Source organism: Solanum dulcamara, chromosome 7 (genome assembly GCF_947179165.1).
Source record: "Solanum dulcamara chromosome 7, daSolDulc1.2, whole genome shotgun sequence".
Classification (NCBI taxonomy): Eukaryota; Viridiplantae; Streptophyta; class Magnoliopsida; order Solanales; family Solanaceae; genus Solanum; species Solanum dulcamara.
In genome coordinates this window covers 6,026,488-6,046,165 of record NC_077243.1, presented here as the reverse complement: position 1 = coordinate 6,046,165, position 19,678 = coordinate 6,026,488, and the positions used below count along the sequence as shown (strand labels likewise).

Here is a 19,678-nt window from a genome sequence, read left to right as displayed (position 1 = left end):
CTGTATGTTAAAGTCAGTATTTGACATGTTGAACTAATCAGACAAGTGGCCAAATATCAAAGGTTCCATTTGCAATTTGTCCACTTGTCTGATTATTGGATCAGCCTCAGCTTTCACTATTGTTTGGAAGTAATTAGACTGAAACGTGTCTATTGGTCCTTATTATTTGTCAACACCTAATTCTAGTATTTGCCTAATCCAATCAATCGTGGCACTTGGTTTCAAATCATGGACACGTACCACGTACTGTTGTAAAAAATGGAAGATTCATATTAAGTGATGAAAATAGTGTTATTATTTTGATTCGTCGTCTCCTTTTCTTATCACGGGACAGGGCATACAACTGTCTTAACACAGTTTTCTGTTACTTTCGAATACTAGAGGTACAAGAGAACAGACAAATGTTATCCACAAAAAAATGAGAAACAAAATTTTCAAGTTCCTCTTTTTTTTTCTTCTCAAAATATATATCAAATCACATGCAACGAAAGGTGCACAACAATCTTAAAGTATCAATTTTGTCCGATTCTCACCTCAAATGAACCAAACGTTTTGATTTTATTTTTTCTTTTGGTAACAATCTTTTATTCAATGCTTACAAGTGGATGAATTCAAATTCATACTATGAAAGCGATTGCTTCTCGCAAAAAGATACTTCATTTTTAAGCTCGAACTCAATATATCTTGTTAAAAATAAAAGAAATTTCTTTTTCCCGTGATATCCCGTATAGCTCCGATCATAAAATGTCTTTAGCAGCATAGGTCCCCGTGAAATTGTATTAATATCAAATCAAACTATAACAACAACAACATACCAGTGAAGTTACACAAGTGGGGTCTGAATATCAAATCAAACTATATATATAGTTTTTTCATTTCAAATGAATGAGTTTTAGCATGCGTTTAAATATGTGATTTGAGATCATGATCAAATCCCAAATTCCTCAAAAAGCAGGATTTGATATTTTATGTTGTGATTTCAATTTTTCTTGAAATATAAAACTTGATCTATAAATTTATATTTTGTAAATAAAAATCCATTTTAAATTTTGATCATGCTTTATAATTTTGAATTGAATCCTAACCACCTTTACAAGTAAAAAATAAATAAATAACACCCTTACAAAAAATTTAACATTTTTTGAAATAAAATGCATATTGTAATACAATTTCATTTTCAAAATAACTCTTTTCAATTCAACTACAAACGCCCAAAAAAAAATATCAACTTCAAATTTTATTTTTCTCAAAATATCATAAAATTTATGTCAAACGAGTTAACAACTAATAAATCTATTTCCTGGACACAAAGTGGTTAGCTCTGCTCATGAGTCATGACAGGTAGGGACGTGCATTATTCAGAGTAAATCAAAAAATCAAATCAAACTAAATCAAATTTTAATTTGGATTGATTTTTTGGTTTGGTTTCAAATTTAAAAAAATAAAAATTAAAATATATATACTACTATTAATTACATATATAATATTTAGGTTAAGAATTAAAGTTATAATAAATCATTTTCAGACCTTTTTTTTAGTTAGATGAGTTTTATTAGAATATGAGTAATCCACCGTACTAGGATATTTAGGCCCAATTTACTGGTCATTCTTATTTCACTAAATATTGTGTCTTAAAGTTTTGCGCGTGACTTATATTAGAAAGTATATTTAAGAGATTCAATATTATTACTTTTTATTGTATGTAATTTTTATTTTTTTTTAAGCATGAAAATATAACGTTGATTATGCTACTTTAATTATTGATATAACCAAATAGCCAAATCAAAAAAAATCAAATCAAAAAAAAAATCGAACCAAATCATTTTTTTAATTTAAATTGAATTACACTTTTTTCAAATTAAAAACCAAAAAATAAAATCGAATATCACAAAATTAAACCGAAAAATCAAATGCAGAACCTGAACAGGTAAGGTACACAATTCTTTTCGGACTATAAAGTAAAACTTGAAGTGCAAAATAGTAGAGAGAAAGCTGCACGTCTCCAAGTTTTCCCCACTTCTTTTTAGAGCTAGATTCTTTGTTTCATTCAAGTTTAACACACGACTTTGTAGGGACTCTCTGCTGACCATAATACCCCAATTTCAATTTGAACACAACTTTGACCCTCTTTTCCTTCCTTATCTGCCGTGCGGTGCATTTCTGAAAGCAAAAGCTGGCCTAATTTTACATCTAATACTTGAAGAAATACCAATCCATTATTTGATCTTTTCTTCTTTCTCTTTTTAGAAGGATTTTATTTATTTTTAAAAAAAAGTGAAAGAAAAAGAAATCCAGAGTCTCACGACTAGTGGAGGAGCATTATTTTATACCTCAAATTACTTGAAAAATCTGCACCAACTCCAAAGTTCTTCATACAAGTTCCTACTTTAACTACTCCTTAACCCATCCGCTAATTTCTTTCTTACTCTATATAAAATAAAATATTGCGACGCCATTCTTTTCAATTATAGTCAACTTTCTTGAGTATATTTTACACCAGTCAATCAGTATTCCTCTTTAAATTTCTTCTAAATTCTATTTAACCAACAATTATACCATGTCAAGTATGTTGGGTTCACAAGGCTTGGTCTTGGCGACTGCCATGGCGGTCTCTGCCGGCACCGTGATTTTACTCGATCTTTTCAGGGTCAAGTACTTTCCGGCGATCCATGTTTCTGATCGACAAAACTACCCACCTGATCAAAAGCAGATTCTCAAGTCTTGTTTATCTTCAGGTACGTATTACTTATTAAAATCTATGTCCTAATTCTTATGATCTTTGTTTTCTTGCTTAATTTAATCTAATTAATTACGGACGTTTTTTAGCTGGGAAGAACAAGGACAGAGCAAGGAAGAAAAAGAAGAGAGTTCATTTTGCAGCTGGTGTGAAAAGTTCGAGCCGCAGTGGCGAGGAATATAGAAGAAAACAAATGAGGAAATTTACAGAAACTCGAATTAAATCTTGCGGGAATGAGATTGTGGGGATGCCAGGAAATAGGTTGGCTTTGTACACTGGGATTCTTAAGGATCGGGTTCAAAGAATGGAATTCTCCTATTGATCAATTTGTATTTTCGTTTACGTTAATTCCTCTTCCTCTTCTTGCAATGCAAAAACAGAGGAATTAGGGCAAAGAAATTTTAAATTAGATGTAATTTGTAGATAATGGTGTGTTAACATATTTCCAGTAAGTGTTTTCTGTACATGAAATTAGGAATTCCTTTGTTAGTATATTTTTCTGGAATCTTCAGTTAATGGTTAGTAGTTTATTTTCCTGGAATCTTTCCATTTTTTGTTTTCGCCCAATATGATTATCCGTATTAAAATTTGATTAAATTTGGATAAGATTCGATTAAATTTGGATTTGGGTAGCAGAGACTTAGAGTCTGGTTGGATGAGCTTAAAAGGGTAATTTTTATCTATGAAGTATTTTTAGAACTTTGAAGTGCTGAAAGTTATTTTTATAAATAAGCAGTTGAGTGTTTGAATAAAAGTGCTTATGCCGAAGAAATGAGGAAAATAATGTGAATTTTAGGGTTAAAAGAATAAAAAAGACAGTTTGAAAATTAGTTAAAATATAAGAGATATAAAAGTAATTTTTATGGTAAAAAAAATGACTTTAAGCACTTAAGAAAAAAAAGTTAGAAATTCTAACTTTTCATTTTTTGCTGACTTTAAAAGCGCTTAAAGTTAGCATTAAGCAAACATCACAATAAGCTAAAAAGGGCTTATAAGTTGGTCAAATCAACTTATAAGCCCATCCAAACGGACTCTTAGAGCACGTTTTGATTGACTTATAAGTTAGTTATAAATTGTTTTCAGTTTTTGATTATTTGACTACTCAATTTAAAGTCATTTTGTAGTTAAAATAAATTTCAATAAATAATTGAGTTTGTTTGAATGAATTTATTTTAAACAGCTTATAAATCAAAAAAATAAGTTGAGTTGCAACAAATTTTTTTTAAACTTATAAATAGTTTTTAACTTATAAACTATTAAAAATAAGTCCATTCAAACAGGCTTTTACTTTTTTTTGGTCACACCAACAATTTTTTTTTTCTTCATTTTCTAAAGTTTTGAATCACTCTATTAAGAGCGAAAGAATTGCAAGTTGCAACCATATCATTCCAATTCATATTGGTGTCAAGAACAGGTTCTTGTACAGTCTATTATTGATTTGTCCGTTATTAAAAATATTATTTTCTTTCTAGACTTGTATGTGTTAAGTAATAATGCCAAAATTCATTCGGGTCTCGAATACAGAATTATAATTGCATTAACATATTAATTGTTATAAGTAAAAAATACTTTTCATTTCAGGCATAATTTATGTCGGCGTTTAAAGTATTTTTCAAATTTCAAATATAATTTATATTTGAAAATTTTGGTAATCAAACAACTGATTTTTTTCAAATAAAATGAAAAAATATTTTTTTTTAGAAAAGAATATTTTTTGTAGCCAAAGAAAGTTAGGCGCGAACAGGAAAAAGAAAAGAAAATTACCAACAAGGCCAGCACAAAAAGTTAGTTAAAATGAAGTTGAAAAGAAAATTATTAACCGGCAGGTGAAGCGTGAAAAAGGCGCCGGAAGTTTGATCAAAAGGCACTGTCGGAGCGATCGATTTTGTGAGAGAGATTACTGTGGCTCTCTCTCTCTCTCAGGTAATTCCTCATCTTATTTCCATTACTTCATTGCTTAGAGTTGTAGCATTCTAGCTACTTTTCCCACTCAATTAGGGTTTCTCAACGTGTGCCCATTTCTTACAATTGAATTACTGAGAGGCATTTGAGGCGAAAGCTATTAGGATGAATCAATCATTTAGTATTTGTGGTAAAACTCGTATACTTAGAATGGATGACGTAGATCACTTATTTTGCTTACAATTCTGGTATCTGGATTTCTAGAAGCTTTCTTTCAAAAAAAATAATAATTCAGGTTTTGAATGCTTTTGTTTCCTTATGGAAGAATTGAACATCGTGATTGATAGAGTGGTTCTAGTCATTGGAATAGTTATGTTGCCAGTGTATTCCTGTTTAGATGAGACCTAGTTCTGATGTATTTTCCAAGTAGAAGTTCCATATATGCTAACTGGTCTTCTCTGTAACTTAGAGCACTGAAACATGCAACATCTCCAGACACACATTTAAGTTCAGGCAGCAAGTAACAATGGATGTAGAAAACAATAGAGGATATCAAATTTTGCAGTTACGTTCTGTTTTACAGAAACGAGTTTTGGACCTTACTGTTTAAGACACTTGGCAAATTAAAGTACCCTTGTTTTTTGGAATTGTAACTCCAGTGAAGCGTTTAACACGCATTCTTGCCCGTCTCATGTGTGATTTATTACAGGCCTCTTCATCAAGTTATTCAAATCCACCAAGTGCCTATCTCTCTGAAAATATATTTTGTGACTAAAGTTCCATATGATTTTCACATTTTAATGTTGAATTTTAATGTTGTGCTTTGGCTAGCTCTTGATTATGCTACCTGGACGTGACTCCATTTCTTCTGATTCTGAGTTGATACCTCCATTGGACAAACTCATTTCTCTACAAATTCCATAAATTTATCAGCAATCTCATCCCAGCTAACATCTTTCCCAAGTTTGGGGATTATCACCAAGGTCTTCTTTCTACCTTTCACTGATAAAATACTGCTACATCTACCATAAGCATTAAAATTTTGGAAGACGAAGAACGAGTATAGCTGATCAATCTTCCTCCATCTCCTGCAGATTTTTCCAGTACTTTCTGAAGTGCAAGTCTCAAGCATTTGCAAAAGCCTTCATGTTGAATCTATCAGCAAATATCTAATGGACTAAGTTCTTGTTCCTCTCTATGAGCTCGTACCAATTATCACCAATTTCCTTGATTTTGAAGGATTTGTCTCACACCAAAAAAAAAAGAAGTAAGTTCTTCTCACCATGATGCCTTACTTTCCTTGCCACTATCATCACTTTTCTCATCATTGTTACTCTAGGCTTAAGTTACTCAATGGTTGTAATAGAACTAGTAAAAGCACAGAATGAAATAGTCTGATGTTATGGGGTAAAGACTGAAAAAACTGTTTGATAGAAGAAAAGGAATGGACACAGAGAGACTAAGCTGAAGAAAGAAAGAGAAGAAATCTTAAATCGGAGTATAACGTCATGGATGATGCAGGAAATGATTGGAGAGATTGATGATCGATATAAATTAGGTTAAGAGTTGCCGGAGAAGGAGGTTGGCACTTGGCAGACAATTACATTTGCAAGGAGAGAACCAGTTTTTGTATATCATTTGGTTCCATATTCCTCTTATCGTATTCTCAAAGTGGGTGGGGTTTTTTATACACGTTTTACTAAGTCCCAGCCCAATTAAAAGCAGTCAATGATAGCACTGCACGGTTTAGAGGTGTAGGAGGTAACAATCTGGTATTACAGAGAAAGTTGAACTTCATTAAGACCGTTGATAAATGTAAATATGATGCACAACATCGAAGGAAATCTTGCTTTGTGGGCTGTTCACCTAATATTACTTCATTTTTCTCTTTGTCAGACTAAAGATTATATTTTCCCATAAAAAAATTCGTGTTTAACTGATCCTAACAGAAAAAAATATCATTTGTAACAGAACAGTGATTGTTTGGACAAGCCCTAATTAAGTTCCTCACTTCACGAACCAGTGAAAGATCAGACACATCAACATCAGGTGATTCATAAAGCTAAGTATTGGAGGACTTTTGGACAGCCAGCACGTGTGGCATGGACAAAAGTGTAGGTAAGTCGCAAGTAACCAACTCATCAGCTAGTACATCTACACCGACACATGATGGTCATGTGACTGCAAATCCAAACAACCCCGCCGAATTTGTAAATCATGGTAAATTTGACTCTCCATTGTGCATCCATATTTTTTCTTGTGTTAACTTTGTTGTTAGACATTCCTTTGGTGTTTTGTCGAAAATATACTTGCTAGTTTATACAAATGGTGAGTAAATAATTTATATATGTTAGTGAATGAATTTTATACTACTTGATCTTAGATGGTGAAAGCAATAATAAGAGCTTTGATCTTCTCATCAGGTTTTGGGCTTCTTTTTTTTTTTTTGGTGTGTGTGTGTGTATTTATCCTGAACTTTCTATGGAACTTATGTTATGAATAAGAATAATTAGTTCTTACATTTTCAAATATCCTAACCGTAGTAATGTTGATGTAAGATAATAGGTCCATCTCTAATAAGTTCTATTTAGACTCAATATGTTCGTTTTAGGCATTTGGCCTCACATAATGGTTTTCCTATATATCATCATCCTTTAAAGGTCTATTCAACAAATATTTTATGTATGCAATATCTGTCAGGACTACACCTCTGGAACCAAATCAGACTGCAGTGGATAGGACACAAGAAGCCTGTCAACCATCCACAACAGCTGCATGAACCTAAACTAAAGTGAGATGTTTGTCTTAGATCCCTGCATTGCCTTGCAAGAATGGCTTACAATGACATAGCAATAGCCGGTCTTTTGTTCGTACTGAATAAATGAGGCATTATATTCTTGTGAATCTTTCATTCTCATTGATATAGAAGCATAACATATACCTATCTACAAAAAAAAAAAAAAAAGATATAGTGGCATAACTTATAGGTGATAGGCATGCATGCAAAGGTTGGAATCTGACAAAATCATTGGATTAGGTGTAAGTTTTGGGTGTTGGTAATTTAATGGTTTTAGGTACTGAAGTTTCTGATCTTCAATATTTGGTGTTCTAAACTGCTGGCATGACAGCATATAGAGCAGTTTTTGTTAATACTTTGCTCAACTCAATCTCTTTTCCGATGGTGTAAATAGGTCTTGTCATATAAGTTGCCCATTGATTAAAGATTCAAAGATTTCACGAACTTATTGATCCAGAGAGTAATTAATGCTTCGCATCTTGCAATGGCCCATATCCAGCCTTTAACGTTATCCCTTTTGAAGGCATAGACCAACACTGAATCACGAAAGTGTAGAGCATGTTGCTATATGTTCTCTTTCTCTTCAAAGAAATTAGATCTTAGCAACTGGCCAACCGATTTGTGTGTGTAAAATTGATTTCAACTTCGCAAATGGTACATGACATGGAGGAGGGAAGTTTGTATTCTTCAACTTCACAAGTGACCATTTTTAGCTTGAAAATATAAATCTTTCCAAGGATCATACTGAAAGAAAAATAATGAAAATGTGGAATGTATAGGTGATTTTGCTTGTGCAGTTAGATTACTCTTTAACTGGATTTAGGAAGTGGATAAGTAATTTTGTGTTATCATCTTTCTGATGACAACTGTGTTGAAGGTTTTATTATTCTCACCGGTCACCATCCTTCTAGCTTGCTTAGTTGGATGTCATCCCCAGTTAATTCAATCAGCCTCATTTTTTTATTATTATACTCTGTGTTTGCTAACGAAAACAATTTTTTACATTTGAGATACGTACCTTAAATTTCAGTGGAAAATATTAACCGTAGACCGTAGTGTGTGTAAGACTGCTTGCCATAAAACTTTGACAAGGGAGTATGTGTAATTCAAGAGCTGCATCGGAAACTGTCCTTTTTGTTCCCAATATTTCTATATTATGATAAAAAAGAGTGGATGAGCCTTTTGATCAATCTTTGTGTTCTTACTGTTTGCATGGCTAGAACTAAATGCTCTATGGGTGAAGTGGGGAGAGATAACATGTATATAATTGGATGAAGAATCCAAAGGGGAGAGACATAGCTGATAGTGAAGTGGGGGTGAGCCTTCTGGTCCGTAATCCTCTTTACCACTGGGATGAAAGCATAATCTGGAACCTTGTTATATTAGTGGCCGCAAATTTCTGCCTTTCTGTCCATTTCCACTGTCCATCCCTAACAAACATTTGTTTGAAAGAAAATTGCCACTGTGATTTGCATTAGACATATCTTACCTTATCCCCTCAAAAAAGAAAGAGATTTGAATAAGTGGGAATTAGCCGATTGTTCTAAATCCTGGTGTCATTTGCTCCCACCGAAACAGATTTTAAGAACCAAGCTTTACTTAGATGTTCTGTTATGTGCCTAAGATTGTTAATGGATCCTTTTTGTCTGTACTTCCTCTAAGGAATTTTGTCTTTGCAGTTGGAATGCTACGTATGGTTGTTTGTTTGGGAGCAACAAGCCATTGCCCAATCCTATCCCGCTTGCTGTAAGTATGCATGATAGAGTTTAAAGAAGTCAAAGCTCGTCATATTTCTATTTGAATGACACTATGAATTCTCATGTAAACTGGCAGGAAATGGTAGATTTCCTTATTGATTTTTGGGAGCTGGAAGGACTGTACGATTGACATGTTGTAAGCAAGGGATTATTTTATTGATGAATGATGAACGGTCAAGTAGTGACAGATACTTAGATAGGCTGATGTTAATTTGATTTGCTTCGTGACTAGAAAAGTAGGAGGTTACTAATGGAGTTTCTGTAATGAAATGTGATCAACTTCAGGCAAATTGAAACATTTTGTTCTCGGACCATTTTAACTTCAACTGAATTTAATGTGTAGCTTAATTCTAAGGAACCAGAAATGGTTTTATCTTTGAACATTCTCCAGCAGAGGGCTGGCTTCTACCTCTTCAACTTTAAGTTTTTTTTTCAAAAATATTTTCAAGTGTGTGTATATTTGATAGTAGAAGTTTTCTGAGTGAAAACTTCAAAACCTATTTTTCAAACATCAGATATCGTGCTATTTTATTAGTAAATTAATATATATTTAAAATAATCTCTAAATTTATTTCAAATTATTGACAAATGGATTAATTTTCTCATGATATGGTTATCTTCATGCATTTTAAAGTGATTTTAATCCTTCAAATTGGAGTTAGTACTGTTTTTACTACCTGATTTGTTGATCATTCAGAAAAATAAAGGAAGTGTACAACAAAATCAAGCTTTAGCAGTACTGAAGTATCATTTAGAATCTTTCATGGTGTGAAACGACACAATCTTTTCCAGAGAAAGCTAATATACTTAATAATTGTCCTTTAGCCTGCTCGTATAGTCTTGTATGTGAAACAGTTACTACTATTTAATAACGGTACTAAGCCTACTTTGGACATGATTTCAAATAATCCATGATTTAAAATTAGGCTGATTTGAAGTTATAATTTTGTTTGAACATGTAATTTGGAGTTTTCAAAATTATAGTTTTCCTCGTAAACATGAAACTCCCGAAAATTTTAGTAGCTTAGATGGTTGTCTAATTCAAATTTCATCTTATTGGTTGGGTTCGATTCCCACCTTCACCTTGTTATTCCCTCTCCATTTCCCCTTTTCCATACCCCCAATCCTTTTTTTCTTTTTTCTTTTTCTAAAAAAACAAACATGAAACCCCGAGCGTGGACTTCTTTTTTTCAAATATATCAACTTATGAATTAAGTTTTACAATGTAATATATTTAAAAAAAATTAAAATTACATCCTAGAATTTAAAATCCTACTTTTTACCAAATCAAATTTGAAATCATATTTAAATTGAAGTGGAAGTTTTGTGCAGATTTTATAAACAAAGACTAATTTCAAATATTTAAGGATTTCAGATTCTATGTCCAATTGCCAAGTGCCAACGCCTACTAAAAGTAAAGGTCATCAAACCTTGCCAACTTTTCACATTTATATTAGGAGGTAAAATGGACAAGAAATGGAAGTCAACAATGAAGTTAATTTTACTATATTTATTACTTAGCATCTGAGTGCGTAGGATAGGTCCATGAGTTCAAAGATTAATTAATTAACTCCTCCCAGGGCTAAACAGTCTATAGTCAAAGATAGGTTGATCCATATCATAAAAAAGTTGTTTAATTTTGTTTAGGTGAAACCTCGAAGTGTGATATGCTAGGCATTTCAAAATCCTAGGAAGTTGTAAAATCTACCCCATTGAATCGACAAAGGATTAAGTTACGAGGTCTGATAGAATGCATCCAACTACTCCCCCATATGAGTAATATTTAAGCCTAACTCAATCGTAAAAAAAAAGTTAGGATTATTCAATATTGGATGAAATGGATCCTATTATGATTTTTATGTGTATAGATATGAGACATGTGCCTAATTTAATCACAAAAATTAGTCCAAAGGAAGAAGAATTGCATAAACATTATAAGGAGACCGGTCATATCATTAACCATTGATGTATGACTTTTTCATTCTTTTAACACCCCTTTCGTTCATTTTTACTTATTCACTATATTAATAATAAATATCTACTTTTACTTGTCTAGTTTGAAAAATCAAGACAAAAACTTTCAATTTGTTCCTAATTCATCTATAATCATTTTCAAATACATTTCCCAAAAATTTGGATTTATTATATTCAAAGTGTAATATAGTAAAATAATCATTTTATCTATCGCTCCTTAAGGGAGTCAAGTGTAACGATCCAAGCCGTCGTTACTAAGGGACGTGGAAAACCGTAAAAAAAATTCATCTGGACCCACACCATCCCGCCAGAGTAGACATAATTTCGCTACGGCGTCGCTGCTGGGGCAGAACTTAATGTCGTGAATTCTTATTTTCTCCTCTTGTCCCTAAGTTCCAAAAAGAGGCGAGGGTTACCCTAGAAACCCTCTGAAGGCTGCTTTAGGCTTGGGAAAGGAGGGAGAAGGAGGTTTCAGCACAAGAAAGATTCCAATCGGCGAAATTCAAGCTCATTTTCACCATCTCGTTGTCTGGAAGCTAGGATTGAAGCCACAATGCCTCTCTACAGTTGCTTGGCACCCAGGTAGGCCAGGTTTCTCTAATTGATTAGTTGTAAATCTGTTCCTACGCATTCTATATTGTAATTGATAGGAGATTTTATGTCTAGGCCTTCGGGCACAGAATTTGGATGGATGAATGTATTGTCATTGTTGTTTATGGTAGAAATGTACCATGTGGGTATGATTATCCTGTGACTAGTGATGATAGTCTAGTTCTTGATTGATAACTATAATACTGCTTATTGATATGATTGATGGTTCTATGTGAATTATTTGAGTAATGCGAATCATGAAGTAAGGAGGGGAGGTAATTGATCTAGTATTGAAAAATTTCTTGAATGAACCTTATCTGTGGTTATAGGTTATGGTTGGTCTATATCATCGAGAGACTCTCAATAGTGATTGAGTAAGTTTGTGACGTCTTCTATGTATTTAATTGTTGTGGTTGAATGGTTGATATGTTGTTGTAATGAGTCTACAATCTCAGGACTGTGAAATCCATAATTTTGAACTTGCTCTACCAAAAGTGATGTCTTAAATATAGAAGACTTGATGAAATATTGTTAATGAAGGGAAAAATAGAATATAACTAATGAAATGACTATTGTGAACAATTACATGCAATGAACCTGTTACTTGATTGTGCAAGTATGTGAACGATTCATTGTGGACTGTGATTGTAATGTTGGATCAGGTGTCACGTATCGACACATATATTGAATCGGATGTCACGTTCCGACACACACATAAATATAGGATCGGGTGTCACGTTTCGATACATATATAGGATCGAGTGTCACGTTCCGACACATACATTATTTGGGTATGGGTTCCATGAGAGAACCAATGTGTGACTATCATTTGTGAATTGATCTTGACTATATGTGTGATAATAGAAAAACTGATCAGATTATAACTGAGCATGCCCATCTTGGGTAATAACTGATATGTAAGGACCGAAGGTCCTAGTGTTACCATGTTGACTGTTGTAATTGAGATTTACCTTGTGAAATTGTATATTTCTCCTGAAGTGGTAAATTGATAATATGCTCATGTATATGCCTGATTGGATTATGTTATGGGTGCTAGATGCATCCGCATAGTAGGTATGAGGTTGTGGGTAAATCAGTGAAAAACAATCAGTGTGTTGTTAAGGGAGATTAATGACTTAAAGTTAGTTATTGTTGATGTCATGTAGGCACATGGTTTAAAAGAGTATTGGAAGGTTTTCGGAGATTCTATCTCAGGGAAGGCCGCCCTGGCGGAAGAAATCCCGCTGTGGCGAGGCCGCCAGAGCGGGATAGGTTCCGCCATGGCTGGACAGTAACGGTTAGGAGGTGAGCTTTAGTCCCCCTAATGTTGTCCTCTTCCAAGTGAAATGTTAATTATCATAACGCCATGTGATGGTGTGAAACTAAATATAGTAGACGGGTTAGACGGAGTTAGTACTGGCCCGTAGTTTGAAAACTTCTCTATGTGATAGAAGGGTCAGGCATTGATCTGTATTAGAATTGGCAGCGCACCAACTAGAAAGGATGAAAGTTAGGCTTGAACGACTCTAATGAGGTTAATGAGAATGATAATAGTTTTGCATAAGGTTTGGCGGTGAATCTCTTAAGAGCATGTTTTCTTCTTGTCGATTTCTTTATATTATGCGGTGGGTATTGAATTGACCGATGATGCCTACCAGTACGTGTTGCTTGTACTGATACTACTCTTGCTATGTCACTTGGCATAGTCTGGTTGCAGGGTCAGTGATGTTTCATAGGTGAAGACGAAGATGAGTCTCCAACAGATTCTACTCTTTATTCATTATGGTGGGAATTGTGTCTTGCTTTTATTTATACTCTGTATCTTTAGAAGCTCTTGTACCTGTTTAGATTAGTATCCTTGGGGGTGTTAAAGTATTTTATAATAAACTCTGGATTTTTGATAATTCAATTATGATGTATTCCTGACTCTTAAGGCTATTATTAGTATTTGGTTAAACTTCCGCATGTTATTTCTGTAAGGGTTCTCCTATCTAGGTGTTAGAGTAGGTATCCGCACGGCTCGGTGGGTTGGATCGTGACATCAAGTCGATAATGAACAATTATAAATGGACGGAGGAATATTAGTTTTGATTTTCACCACCAACAATATATACCCAATATCAAGAAAGGGTATAATGTATGTAAACCTATTCATTTTTTTTTTGAAATAAAGAGACTGTTTTGATAGAATCTCTGCTCAAAAGAAATATATTAAAGTTGGATTGAATGAAAACAATAACAAGATAATAGAACCAATTGGAAGAGGTAGCAGTTAGATACTAGTGGAACAGTTAATTTGGATCTTCAAATAGTCTTACCAGGTGCAACACTTCCAAGAAAGATGCGGAAAATTAGGAGTAGTGATCAGTGTAGTATGTTTTCAAAGTGAAATGTCAAAGTGATTGGTGCATAAGCATTTGGGCATCAGAATATTGTCCCTTCTTCTGGAAACAGTTCTCCATCTTGTCTCACCATAAATATCACCCTTTCATAATCCCTTGTTTTCCAATATTCACCTAAAGTAGAAAGAAACTGAGAGATAATATAAAGTTCACAAGTTATTAAACCTATGGCTCTATCAAGTTGGTACTGCTCACTTGGACTTACATTGGTTCTTTTATTCTCTCTAGCATTTCATCCTTCCCAATCAGGTAAATTACTCTATTTTCTTCTTCTCTATGGTAAAACTTATTTCTTGTTTCTGTCAATAGGCAAAAGTTTTAGAGTACAAGAGATGATGAAAATTTACAATTTATTTTAATCCGTAGTATTCAATGAGTAAAAGTGGCGGAGGAAGTTCAATTGAATCCCTTTTATTAGGAAAAATAATTGTGCAAAAAAGGATAAAATTCTTTTGTTTATATACAAACTATTGAATTCGATATCCGGATATAATTTGTATCTTTGTTCTTAGGTGTAACCTTTTCTACAACTTTTTAAATCCCTTTATACAAATTCTTGACTTCGATGCTAACGAGTCTGCCCCTGTATTTGATTTTCTTCTCTTGTCGAGGATTAGGGCAGAAGCGTAATAGTAAATAGTTTCGCATTTTGCTTTTCCTACTAGTAATATGTATTATTTTTGATATTTTTATTATTTTATTTTTACCATATTTCTCATTTCTAATTTTCTATCACTATTTGTTGTGTCTTATGCCTAAGGTTTTTTTTATTATCCTGCTCTTGTTACTATGTTTTCAGTGTTTTTATTTTTTTTAGCGGAAGGTCTAGTAAAAACAATCTCTATATCTACACAATGTAAGAATAAGATTTATGTACACTCTACTCGCACGCGAATTTGTGTACTCTCTGCAAACCAAAATATTTTTTCATGGTATAAGAAGACCAAATAATACACTTGGCTAAATGGTGAATTAATTATCTAGAGGACTAGAGATCAATTTACACTTAATGCATGTCTTTTTTTTTTTTTAAATGATGCATCCATGTTTTAAATACTCTAGATTCGTCTCTATTCAGGTGTGAAATACATTGAATATGTTATTGTTACTAATTAGATTTGTCTCTACCAAACTGTGGATATGTTTTGGACTCAGCGAGTATGGCGATAGGGTCGAGGCCACCAGGGTGTGTTAACAAGTGCATGAGTTGTCAGCCATGCAAGGCAACTGTAGTGATTTCAGAGAGGCAGAAGAAGAAGGACAATACGGATCTATCTAAAAGACAAGCTGATGATACCTATTATCTTCTTTCTTGGAAATGCAGATGTAGAGATCAGCTCTTTCAACCTTAGATCCTCCACTCTCCAACTTAATTATTAATTAGGGAGAAATTTAATTAGTATATAGTATCTATATATGCATCATCAACATATTAGGGGTACTGCAGGGAATTTTAATAAAATTAATTAACCGCTGATTGTACTGGATGCTAAATATATATTAAGGAATGTTCATTAGACCTTGGACGTGACAATACGTTCAATCGTCTTTTCTCTATGCAGTGATAACTAACAATGGAGTGACAATTAATTTATACTGCAGCCAACCTCAATATTTATGTCCGACTACAAGTACTAGTTAGAATAAACCAAACCATAACTTGCCCCTCCAAATTCTTACTAAGATCATTTTTTGGGTCTAAAATTTCTACTGTATTAAAATTGTTGGATCAGATCATCACTCATCATAGAGGTTTTCATATTTTAAAATCAAGTTAACTTAATTCAAATCCTAAGATAGGACTTAGTAGGCATTTGGCCATAGATTCCAATATAGGTTTTCAGATTTTAAAATCAAGTTAGATTAATAGATATTATGCATCATACCAAAATGGAGTAGAGTAGTTAGTGGAGGCATTAGGCATTTCCGATTCAAGTCTAACCAAAGTAATTCCTAGTTTGTGTAACCTGTACAAAGAAAGGAGGAACTGGTAGCTCGAAAAATATAGAAGAAATATATACTTTGAACAAAAAAAAATTAATTAAAGCATGCATCTAAAGAAAATAAAATGAGATACACAGTTGGAACTCTATTATTTTGATTAAAACTTTTTTTTTTATTTGGTTAAGAACAATACAGTTCTAGACAAGTGTTTTTATCAGATTTGGCTTTAAAAAAATAGAAATCCTCAACTAAAACAATGTTTCATTGTATCAAAAAGAAATATGTAAATTACTACTCTATATATTATGTATTTTTTATTAAGAAGATAGCAAGAAGAAATATATCATTGGAACAATTAATGTATGTGCATGTGACTGTATGGCAATTATTATTTGATGTCTAATTCAGAAATTAATTTTTCGTTTTATTTACTTAGTTTAAGTGAGTAATAAGAATTAAAAATAATAATTTACATATGCAACTAATAAGTAATAACTGATGTCGAGAATTCGAAAATCAAGATATGTATTATCCGGAAAAAGACAAAAGATAGAGAAAAAAAGAAGAAGAGATAAATGAAATAGGGGAGATTAAGAAGACGTGTCGCAAATTAGTCCGACTGTGCTGCTACTTTTGAATGGAAATGATTTTCCTTTCCAAAATTCTTGCAACAAAATCACCAAAATGAAATCCTGGCTCTCTCTCAAGAACATTCACCCTTCGCCGCCAAATTTTTCCACCTCCACCGCTAATTCCGTAACGCCACCGCGCCGGTGTTCTCCCTCCACCTCCTCTAACCTTCGATTTACTTCTTTTATGCAAAATCTACAAAGCTCAATAACCCACTCGTATTCTTATCCTAATACGTCTTCCGGTCGCTGCCGGGCTACCAGTGCTGGCCCACCGTCGCCTCCACAGACCGAACCACCCAATAACGAAGAAGACTCGTCATCGTCTCCAGGTATTCGTAGCTCATTTTCTTTTATTTTTGTTGCACTTTTTGTTATCCTCTTTTATAGTTTGAGATATTAAATGCTATCAAACGCTAATTTGATTCTATTTTTAGCATCTTTTAGTATCAATTACACTATGTTAGAAACAAGATTCATATGATGAACTATATATTGTTCATATTATATCTGATAGCTATTAGATTGACTTATTACCAATATTCCTTGTTAAATTCTGTAATGACTAGCTTTTAACTAATTCTAAATCACCTGCTGAAGAACAAAGGAGATTATGCTTCATGCTTAATATTTTTGAGCTTTCAAGCTCAAAATTTGGAGCAATTTATTTGGAATTGAGATAAGCAATTTTACCACGTCTTCTTCATGAAACAAACTTAACTTGTATGTTGATGATTTGCTTAAGTTGTAAGCATCTTTCTTCACTTAGAAAAGTTTCTCATATATAATATTACCATCAGTTTCAACTGATTTGGTCAGACAAGTTTGAATAGTGTGTTTGAGTCTCAGATGTGTCAGTTGAACAAGCTGAAAAAGTGTGTTCGAGTCTCTTATTTAGAAGAATATAGAAGATGTTGGAAAGTCTGATGCACCTTGGCTTAGGGTAGTATAGTTATATGAATCCTTCAATACCCCTGCTGCACTGACACAGCTTGGATGTGGCTGTGTGATATATACCAGATTTGAACAATTCATGTAGGGTGTGTTGAGTTCCCAGGAATTAAGAAGCATAGGGTGCTTGGTTTCAGTTGTGTACATACAAACAAACTTACATACTGTATATATACATACATAACTGCATAGGTATGAAATATGCTTATGGAATAAAATATTAGTTGTTTATAGAATTTGGATATACTTATTTTGGTTCAATGTCTTTTCAATTAATTATTGTACATTTGATTGCCGTATCCAGCACACCTATATTCCTTTCCGTTCCCCTAATAGTGTTAGGTGATAAATCACCCCACCCATATATTATACCTGACCATGTCCATTTAACATAGCTCTACAGCATTCCTGCATACAGTGTAGCAAATGATCTGCTAAATGGATAACTAAATGTTTGATCTGCAAGATACATGGATATCTGGAGGCTAGCCATTAGAGAAAACTGAAAAATATGGATGAAGAAGACAATACATACGTCATAACTTGGAGGTTATTGGTTGGAATAAGTTGAGTACCATCGTCATTAATAAATTATGGCCAGTGCACTTTTGTTTTTGTATTCCCTTTAACCGTTTATGAAATGATCAGTTCACATCATTAACAGAGCTCAGGCCTTGAGAGGCCAAACAACCCCTACCATATAGTTATAATGTTTCTTGCAGAGTATCAATTTGAGTAATTGTCCAATGAATGATTTGAGTCACTTGCTCAATAAAACTGAAACAAATATTTTTACATCCTTTTATTGTTCTTCCTTTCTTCTTTTTTCTATAGTTTTGTGTGTGTGTGTTTGGTAGGAGGGGGGGGGGAGGTCCAGGTAAAGATATCAGGCAGCTGTTTTATCCATTGTAATGGCATGTTCTCATGAGTAGAATTTATCAGGATTAGCAATTGGCAGAGAAAAAATAGTTAAATTTCATTCTGTTATGAATTTAATGGCTTAGAATACCTTGTCTGCTGTGCTATTGTTTTTTGGGTCCCATGGTGGAGCTTGTTTGTGCTCTATTTCTGTACTTAAGGAATCCCGCTCGTATGCTATTTTTTATTGTATATGAGATGCCGATGGTCAAGATGCATCAGACTTAATTATAATCTGGGAAGGTATGTTGATTGAGCATGTCAGTAACTTTGACATTGTTTACTTTTCTTCTCAAACTAATTAAAGTCTCCTTTTCCTCGAGCATATGCGGTGTCAATGCTTATATTGTTAAGGATCCCTGAAAATGTTTAAAATTCTTAACCAGGTATCATGTCATCTTTCTCCAAAGCACAAGACACCTTGCGGATATTTTTTGCTGTGTTATTCTGGATGTCACTTCTCTTCTGGTATTCTGTGTGGGATGGGAAGAATGATGGCAGACCGAACAAGGGTTCTCGATTTAGAAGATGAAATTGTAAGAAGTTTCTCTATGTTATCATGTACAATAACTCCTGATGTTGTCTTACGCAATAGTGTAAAGCATGGGGAGCACCGGGGAAACAAGGAAAAGAGGAGAAATTTAGTGTCTATTGTTGTTTGGAGTTACTGAAAGAATGGAGATTCTTTTGTCTACTTCATTAAAAGGTAGTTTAGAGCTCCTTGTGAGCCCAGCTAGCATTAATTCATTCATGCTGTGATTTTACTCCTTTAAAACCTTAAGAGTTAAATCTTCTGTACAATTATACAGGATTAGAGTCTGTTGCAGTGCTCCTTATATTCTTTCATCTTGGGAAATGCAGTGCTCTTTTCTTCTCTCTTTCTCTCTCTCTCCCCCTCGTGGTGTGTTTTGGTTTGAATCGAAAAACAATACCTAAATAATTAGTATGTTGTTTCTGTCTAATACCAGAGCTATCGGACTTAACATACTGTTTAAAATAGTTCCCTCAAGGAAGTTTTGAAAAAATCAGTTCTACAAATACTCATGTATCTGAATTTCTGAAGATCACAAAGCGTC

At 33.5% G+C, this 19,678-nt stretch overlaps 3 protein-coding genes across 8 annotated transcripts; all 3 read left to right on the top strand.

Moving 5' to 3' along the window:
• The first annotated feature begins 1,996 nt into the window (after window positions 1-1,996).
• On the top strand, window positions 1,997-3,278 carry LOC129895104 (uncharacterized). Its single transcript, XM_055970748.1, has 2 exons — window positions 1,997-2,735; window positions 2,827-3,278. The coding sequence occupies exons 1-2, from the start codon at window positions 2,558-2,560 to the stop codon at window positions 3,057-3,059; spliced, it is 411 nt and encodes a 136-aa protein (XP_055826723.1). The 5' UTR covers window positions 1,997-2,557; the 3' UTR covers window positions 3,060-3,278.
• Window positions 3,279-4,469: 1,191 nt separating this feature from the next.
• LOC129896396 (uncharacterized) lies at window positions 4,470-9,610 on the top strand. 6 transcript variants are annotated; one of them, XM_055972279.1, is made up of 7 exons: window positions 4,470-4,660; window positions 5,471-5,622; window positions 5,734-5,906; window positions 6,611-6,859; window positions 7,340-7,430; window positions 9,116-9,182; window positions 9,270-9,610. In XM_055972279.1, the coding sequence occupies exons 4-7, from the start codon at window positions 6,742-6,744 to the stop codon at window positions 9,321-9,323; spliced, it is 330 nt and encodes a 109-aa protein (XP_055828254.1). In that variant the 5' UTR covers window positions 4,470-4,660; window positions 5,471-5,622; window positions 5,734-5,906; window positions 6,611-6,741; the 3' UTR covers window positions 9,324-9,610. The 6 variants fall into 6 exon arrangements, with proteins under 6 accessions (XP_055828254.1, XP_055828257.1, XP_055828260.1 ...); XM_055972282.1 differs by lacking the exon at window positions 5,471-5,622; XM_055972285.1 differs by lacking the exons at window positions 5,471-5,622; window positions 5,734-5,906 and having other exon boundaries at window positions 6,616-6,859.
• Window positions 9,611-16,686: 7,076 nt separating this feature from the next.
• Window positions 16,687-19,413, top strand: LOC129896402 (uncharacterized). Its single transcript, XM_055972291.1, has 2 exons — window positions 16,687-17,065; window positions 18,989-19,413. The coding sequence occupies exons 1-2, from the start codon at window positions 16,789-16,791 to the stop codon at window positions 19,132-19,134; spliced, it is 423 nt and encodes a 140-aa protein (XP_055828266.1). The 5' UTR covers window positions 16,687-16,788; the 3' UTR covers window positions 19,135-19,413.
• Window positions 19,414-19,678: the final 265 nt, after the last annotated feature.